Source organism: Monodon monoceros, unplaced genomic scaffold (assembly GCF_005190385.1).
Source record: "Monodon monoceros isolate NGI ecotype Baffin Bay Population unplaced genomic scaffold, NGI_Narwhal_1 Super_Scaffold_20, whole genome shotgun sequence".
Taxonomy (NCBI): domain Eukaryota; kingdom Metazoa; phylum Chordata; class Mammalia; order Artiodactyla; family Monodontidae; genus Monodon; species Monodon monoceros.
This window is the reverse complement of record NW_021703777.1, coordinates 137143513-137151623: the sequence shown is the minus strand read 5'-3', so window position 1 is coordinate 137151623 and position 8111 is coordinate 137143513. Positions and strand designations below refer to the sequence as shown.

Below are 8111 nucleotides of genomic sequence, written 5' to 3'. Positions count from 1 at the left end.
AACTGAGACAAGCAAAGCTGTCTCCCCCCGGCACGTGCAGGTTGTTTTTGATGATTCTGGGTTTATGGGTTTTCTGCCAGGGAAGTTAACCCTGAGCCAAGACAGCCATTAGATGGTGTAAAGCACCGTCTGGCAACCTTCCCTTTCCTAGTCTAGCTGTAGTGCAATCAAATCTGCCTGCAGCCAGCAGTTGTCTTGGTCCTCTGACCCCATTCGTCGGTGCTGCTTCCGTTCCTGAGCCCTTCCCTTCTGGGTCTGGGCGGTTTGGTCTTCTTCGTCTGGCTGGTCCGCGGCAGACCCTGAAGGGGGCAGTGAGAAGGCCGGTGGCTGAAGGCACAGAGGTCTGGAGGGAGCTGGAGATTGTCACACCGCCCGCCCCACGCCTGGGCCCACAAACGCCCACAAACGCCACTTGGGAACAGATGGCCCTGCTTGTGACTGCACCCGGCAAGGGGCCCGGGCACCAGGCAGCACTGGGCTCAGACCGCTGCTCTCACACCAGCTCCATCCCGGGCACGCAGCACGTTCCCTAAGCTTCGGTTTTCCCACCTGTAAAGTACCATTTCCAGGATTAGGGGAGGCAGTGGCTGCAAAGTGCTTGCCACAGGGGGCCTGGCCCATGGTGAGCCCTCCAGACAATTAGCCCTTGGTCAGGTGCTGCCTGTGCTGACAGAGATGGCGGCGGGTGTGGGCCCCCGGGGGCTGGCACGCAGGCTCCGTCAAGGCTAGTTGCGCGGGCAGGTGAGGGCCAGGTCTCCGGCAGCCCCTGGAGCTTTTCCCAGCCTCCAGGAAGGGATGGGGATGGCAAGAGGTGAGGGAGGTGGGAGGGGGGCAGAGCTCACAGCTGTGGGCGGCTCCACTGGGCAGGGGCAGGGGGCACTGCCTCAAGGGCCGGTGGAGCAGGTGGTCCAGCAGGTGCACCTGAGGGGCGCTCCCAGCAAAGGCTACGTCCCAGCAGGGCCATGACACGGGGCGGGGGGGACAAGGGTCCAGGAATGGGCAGAGGCGCTGAGGGGACTGTGGGAACAAAGGCTGGCAGGTGAAAGAGCAGGTGGGGAGAAAGCCCTTAAAATGAGCAACACCGAGGCCGCAGCAGGGTCCCACGCTGCCCCAGGCAGAGAGGCCTGGAGATGGGAGAGCCCCCTTTCAGAGCAGCCTGGGGCCAGGAGCACACAGTCCGTGGCCTTTCACCTCAACACGAGTGGAGTATCCCAGCAGGAGGAGAGCCTCTGACACCAAGGCCACCCACCCCCCGACCTGCCAAGAAGAGGAGGGTGATCCATTCCAGGCTGGATTCACCAAATATCGCAGTCTCCGGGGCTCGTATCTGAAAATGTTTGCAAATACACCAAATGGAACTTATTTTCAGAAAGTTTTTCACCTCGGGGGATTACTTTTACTCTTTCAGCTTCGTTTAGATGAGGGCTGATGAGGGCTCCACCAGCTTCATGCCTGTGCCCCGGTTCAGGGGAGGGGCGCCTGTCCCCAGGGGTCCTCAGAGCTGGCCCCAGGTAGGAAGGAAGGAGCAAACCACTCAGCCTCAACGGGGTTCTCTACTGGATTCAATATAGTTCACCACTGTCCTCCCCAAATTCCTGTTCACCCAGAACATGGCCTTACCTGGAAATAGGGTCTTTGCAGGACCTAAAGCCAACGGTGTCCTTCTAAGAGGCAGAGAAGGACGCACAGAGGTGGAGGCCACCAAAGGCGGGCAGAGATAGCGGTGAGTCCACAGGCCCAGGCACGCCTAGGACTGCCGGCCCCCAGGAGCCTGGAGGGGGGCACAGAATGGATTCTTCCTCAGAGCTTCCAGAAGGAGCCAACCGTGCCGACCCCCTGACCTCAGACTTATGGCTTCCAGACTGTAAGAGAATAAATACTTGCTGTTTTAATCCACGTAGTTTGTGAAGCCTTGTGACAGCAGCCCCAGGAAACTAAGATAAGCTCCTAAAACGTCCAGGCGCCCAAGGCAGCACAGACCCCTGCGAAGGTCCAGGCCCACATCCTCGCGCCCCTTTCTCTCCTCTCTGACTCAGCGACGCCTCTCCGTCAGCTTCCCCAAGGAAGCACACCAGCCTCGGCCGCCACACCTACTTCGGCTCCTACTTCGGACAGGAGCCCCCTGTGGCCCACAGAGGAGGTTGAAGGGTCAGGCTGGGCCAGGTCCACGAGGGTTTACTTTTCTTCAGAAAAGGCAGTTCTTGAAAGTTTCTGGGTAGGACAGCATGATCTGACACACGTTTTAGGAGAAAGTTGTATCAGGAGTGGAGCTGAGACAGGGCTCAGGCTGGCGGTGTAGGAATAGTGGAAGGGCATGGCAGGTGTGCAGCCGAAGCCAGCCTGGGGTCAGGGAGAAAGGCACCCCTCCAGGTGCCAGAGCCGTCCCCATTCCCGCCCGCCCCCCACCCCACCCCCCGGTGTGCTGGGAGCTCCTGCCCTCGGTACAGCCCAAGTGGTCGTGACCACGCAGTCTGCTCGTTCAGGACAAGCACCGCACAGAGACAGGAAGGAAATGATCATTTTGTGGAATGTGTTGTGCTTTAACACAGATCTCACTGATCCTAAAGTAATGGGATTTCTACTGACATTCTGTTGAGGATCAATACTAGATAAAAAGGTAAAGTGGAGATCTTGGCTTCTCTACATGAAACTCACATCACAGCTTCTCTAGATGAAACAAACATTATAAACAGCGACAGGAACCACCAGGCTTTCTCCCACCTCCCCAGTAAGTCCTTAGAATTCAAACTGGGGACATAATGATGTATGGGCACTGTTTTCAAAAGTTACATTTTCTTTCCATTTTGGTGGGTTTTTTCCTGTCAATCACTAGGCTGAAAAGTAGCAAATTAAGCAAAGATATTGGATCATCTAGAAAATAAACCAATGGACATTAGGCTGCTGCCTCTGTCTCCTATAAAAATAGGTACACAGGTATATAAAGAGTTTATACTTATTTATATGCCAGAATTCATTTTTCTTCATCTCTCATTTATTAATTTTCATGCATATCTCAGTGAGAAAACAGTGCTTTGGGGCAATAACAGCACTGAGGGCTTGCGTGCAGCCCTCCCCCGGCCCGGAGGTCACCCAGGGGTCAGTGCCCACCAAGCCCAGCAGTGTCTCTGCAACACTGCCGCCTGGGAGCCTGGGAACTCAGCCTACCCCCAGCCTCCCTGACCCCGGCGTAGCCCTGCTGTGGCTGGCTGTGCTGTGCTGGCTTCTGGGTGAGGAGCCGTCCCACCAGCTTGCCACACCTGGATGTGACAGAGTGTGCGGGTCTATGTGGTGCCACTCAGCACCCACAGGTGCCCTCCAAGCAGTGCTCCTATGATGCCTTGTCAAGGGAAGCAGCAGCCCACGGCCAGGCCACTCCACCCGACACGTTGCATCTGGCGTCCTGGGTGCCCCAGGCAGGGCCACTGGCCTGGCCCTCAGACATCGCCAGGGAGGCTGTGTGTATGTGTGTGTGTGTGTGTGTGTGTGTTCATACACTGGTGCATGTGCTTGCAAACCAGTGTATGTGCGGGAGTATGAACACATGCATGCATGTGTACATGTGCACACGTGTGCAGTTGTGGGCTTTCCTATGTGTATGTGCACTCACGTGATGTATGTGCACGCTATGTGCATGCATGCATCGCACATAACTGTGTGCGTGTGTGTGCATTCATATGTGTGCGTACACACGTATGTGTGTGCCTCTGTGCACGTTGGAGGTTCCCACCTGCTTGGTGTCACGACACCAGCCAAGAGTAAAAACATTGCTCACCAGCAGTTTCATCTTCACCACAAACACCATCTGCCTGATTTTTTTAATTAAATGATTGTTTAATTGAATATCAGTCAAAACTTCAGTTTTGTGGTTGCGATTTGTGTTGCCGAGAGCACGTCCTCTGCCTGAGGAGGCACGTAAACACAGGCACTCTGGGATCACTGGTTCATCAGTCTCAAGAAAACACGGCTTGTTTGGTGACTGTGTCATGTGTGTGTTAATTAAATTATTCTTTTAAATGTAAACAACCTTTATGTTTAAAATAGTAACTTACGAACTCAGCATTAAGTGATGTAAAAACACTAAAATGTGTTTAGTTTAATTTTGGTATTTCACTATGATAATAAACTCTTGGTCTGGCCTCCACCAGGCCAAGAGTTTATTATAATTCTGAGAAATAGAATAAGACCCATATTTTAAGAAAGCTCCAAGGACTGGCATTATTTTCCAAGGAGCATAAAGAATCAATTCTAAACAACTAACTTGAACTCTCAAAAAGGAGAACAAGCGTGAATGAGAAGGGCTTGCGCGGTGGTAACCTTCTAGGACGCTGGAGCCATCACAGGAAGTTTGTCCCAAGTAGAAGGAAGCTGGGCAGCTTCACGATTCTCCACTCGTTTCCCCGAGTACTGGTCTTTGGAACAATTTGAGTGTAGGCATATTTGAGATTTTCTTTCCTCTAGTAAACTTTAAAAATTAAAACCCTGGTATCCCACATCATTATATCAGCTTCTATAACGTGGACTTAACCATATTCATGGAGTTAGAAACACATCTTTAAAAATCCCATCTGGCTTCTTGGTCAAACGTACATTTGACAGGGGAGAAGCCGCTGTCTGCACCCCCAGATGCTCTCTGCTGTCCCGCCCCGTTCTGCCTTCTGCTCTATCCCAAGGAAAGTTTGATACTTGGTTTTGCTTGCAAATTTGAAAGATTCATAAGGCATCTAACATTTTCAGCTGCACAGACCGTGTAAGACAGAACCTCAGAAAACAGGAAGGAGGCGGGAGGGTCTGACATCTGATGTCTGTGCTGCACACGTATTTGCTCCGTGCCGGGGGTCCCTGCCCAGCTGCCTTCCGCAAGAGCCCACCGTGTGCCCAGCCAATGGGCACACTCTGGCCAGGCTGACCCCTTGTGCAGTTCTGGAAGGTAAGCCTTGCAGCTGCCAGTGAGCGCTCTGCTCCAGGACGGAGCAGCAGCCTCGCTCAGGGTGCAGGAAACGTCTGGCAGTGCCGTATTGATCTGGCTTAGGTAGATGGGCTTAAGTATTTTACAAGTCACTTTTGCTGCCACTTACCGCTTTTTCTACTTACGTTGATGGCCAGTGGGCTGGGGGTGGGGGGGCAGGGGGCCCCAGGCCATAAGGACCGGGCCCTCAGCCTGGCTGAAAGAGGCCCAATATGGACCATTATCTGAAGAGGTCTGCGGATGAGGACCCAGTAGCTTGGCTTTGAATGATTCTTTTTCCTCGGGTGGCATCAGCATAACAAGGAGAAGACGCTGCCCATGGCCTCTTCGATCAGAGCCCCCAGGTTTCAAAGTAATTGTCCAAGCATCAGCGCGACGGCTTTGCCACCTCCACTGAATGGTGACAGGTCTGCGCTTCTCTGGGTAGAAAGAGGGCCTCCTCTCTCCAGCAGTTTCCTTTGCCGCTGGGCAGTCTGGCCAGGTCCCGGCTGGACGTGGGCCTCGGTCACCTGGGTACATGGGAACTCGAGCTGCAGGCAGTGCACCTGGGAGCTTAGGACAGGTCTCACCCCAGAGCCCGCACCTGGAAACTACATTAACGCCAAATCTGGCTACTTTTTCACAGTTAGAAGTGGACCCCTATACACTCTAGAGAGATTACACATTATTTCCGTAGCTTTTGTCACCTCAAGTGTCTTGTGCTGTGCTCACCCTAGCAGAGCACAGAGTGTATCCTCAACTCCTTTTGCAGGAGGTACACACCATTTGGGTCAAGGTGGGGCTCTGCTCAGAGCGCGTTCAGAATTAGCAGCACACCTGCCTGGCACCACAGTTCCAGCCCATGGGAGTCGGGTCACCTTTTCCCAAGATTCAGAGCCTGCCCGGCTCCCAGTCAGCCCACAAGACTGGGTGGAAACACACTTCACCATCATTTGGAACGCATTTCATATTGCATGTGTAAACACGCAAACACATGCATATCCTAATGATTTGAAAGTATGACCTTCACATCAATTAAGGCTATTTAAGGGGTATATTTCAAATGAAATGCTATAATATTCAAAATCACCAGATTAATGAGTTAATCAACAGAATAATCTTTGCCAGAAAAACTACGACTGTGATTTTCCAGGATTGGATTATTCATATGTATTAACCAAAATAAGGTCAGCTTTGCTGTAAAAACCCCATCGCCAGTTTCCAGAAAAAGAAATGTATGGGACCTGATATACACACAGAAATTTAGCCTCAGAAAGAGGCTGGATTTAGTCAACCAACTAGCATAATACAACTGTTCAAACCCAACATTTGTCTGACCAAATTCAATCATTTCCCCCCAAAACGGATTTGTGTCGACATCCTCTAACCCCAATTTGATGAATATCTCCAATAACATGGCAATAATTTAATAAAGGAACTCACCAATTTTAAATTGCAATAAATTTACCAAACATTTTCACTGTTTATGGAGAGCTTTACAGTAAGAAAGTGTCAACAAAAGCAGGCACATCCGTGTACAAAGTGTTGCTGTTGGTGCTTCTTCCCTTCCATTCCTAAAGGACCAGCTGCGCTGTCTTTCTGTCCTCTCAGCGAGCGTTCTTCCGGCCGCGAAATCACCCTCTGGGTGAGCTCTCACTCGGGTCTCGGAGGGCGCCCAGGGAACGCGCCCAGGGAACGGACTTGCCAAAGAGAAGTGCGGTGGGGCGAGCCAACCCCAAAACATTTATTGTAAACTTTAAAATGGAGTCCGGATACGAACAGACACAGAAAAGAAGAGAAACCTCCCAGACACTGAAATAATCATACTGGAGGGCCAGTCTCGTGGCGAGGGTCCCCAAGAGGCGCTGGGCCAGACCGCCCCTGAAGATGCGTCGCCACGGAGAGGCCTGGCTTTGCGCCCCGCCAGCCCCCGACCTCCCTCGCTGCGGTGGCGGGTAGGGAGGCGGCCGCAGTACATCCGGATCGGCCCGGGGGCTCAGGAGGCCCGGCTCGGCTCCCAGGGGCGGGCCGCCTCGCAGGGCGGCCGGCAGCAGTAGGGGTAAGAGGCGTTGAGGTCGGGGTCCGAGGGCGCGTACCCCGGCAGCTCCACAGACGGGTGCCCCCCGCAGCACACCTCCACGCCCGCCTCGTCAAACGCGTGGAAGACGCCCACGTTGATGTAGGAGACCGCGTGGCGCGCCGCGAAGCCCGCGCAGTCCCCCGGGGCGGCGAAGTCCGACTCCTCCGGGGACAGGATGGAAGCCTCGCTCGGCCGCTGCTGCAGCCTCCGCCCCCGCCGACCCCGTCGGCCCCGCCGCGCCCGGGAGGCTGGCGGCTGCGCACGGAACCCCGGGCCGCCGCGGGGCCGCGCCAGGGCCCGACCTCCCTTCCGCCGGCCGCGCCGGCCGCGCCGGGCCTGCGAGGACTTGTAGTTCTTGACCAGCAGGAGGCTGAGCAGGCCCAGGAGGCACTCGAGCGAGTTGAAGACGGTGGAAAGCACCAGGCCGCGCTGGTAGTCCTTCAGCTGGCGGCACTTGGCGGACGTGGCGCTGTCCAGGGTGCTGCGGCCGCGCGGCGCGCCGGGGCCTGGGCCGGGGGCCGCGGACGGCGCGCGCGGGGGCAGGCAGTAGTGGGAGTACTTGCGTTCCACCAGGGACACGGTGTCGCCGTCGATCACGGCGCCCGCGAAGGCGCTGAGGACCCCGAGCATGAAGACGAGAACGCCCAGCAGGAGCAGGTTCTGGCTGTTCACCCGCCCCGAGGGCCCGGCTGCGCTCCCCGGCTCGCCCGGCGCAGCCTCCGGAGCCCCTGCTGGGGCCGCGGGGCCCCCGAGCGCCGGGCCCGGCCCCGGCCCCGCGAGGGCGGCGTCCCGGGGCCCGCAGCAGAGCAGGGCGGCGCCGAGCAGCGAGAGGCCGGCGGCCAGCAGCAGCCCCGAGTAGAAGGCGCCGGCGGCCGCCCCCAGCCTGAACGGCTCCCCGCGCAGCTCCGTGCCCAGCGAGAAGCACTTGAGGCCGACGGCGGCGGCACTGAGCGCGCAGGCGAGCAGGAGGCAGGAGGAGAGCGCGGCGCAGGCCCCGCGGATGCTCCACTTCATCCTCCGCGCCCGAGCCGGCCCGCACCCCGCGCGCCCGCCGCCGCCCGCCGCCGCCCCCGCCGCCTGCGCCTC

At 56.2% G+C, this 8111-nt stretch overlaps 1 protein-coding gene across 1 annotated transcript; it reads right to left on the bottom strand.

Moving 5' to 3' along the window:
- Window positions 1-6941: 6941 nt before the first annotated feature.
- LOC114902489 (transmembrane protein 271) lies at window positions 6942-8039 on the bottom strand. Its single transcript, XM_029234731.1, has one exon. It carries the CDS (start codon window positions 8037-8039, stop codon window positions 6942-6944), a length of 1098 nt encoding a protein of 365 aa, XP_029090564.1.
- Window positions 8040-8111: the final 72 nt, after the last annotated feature.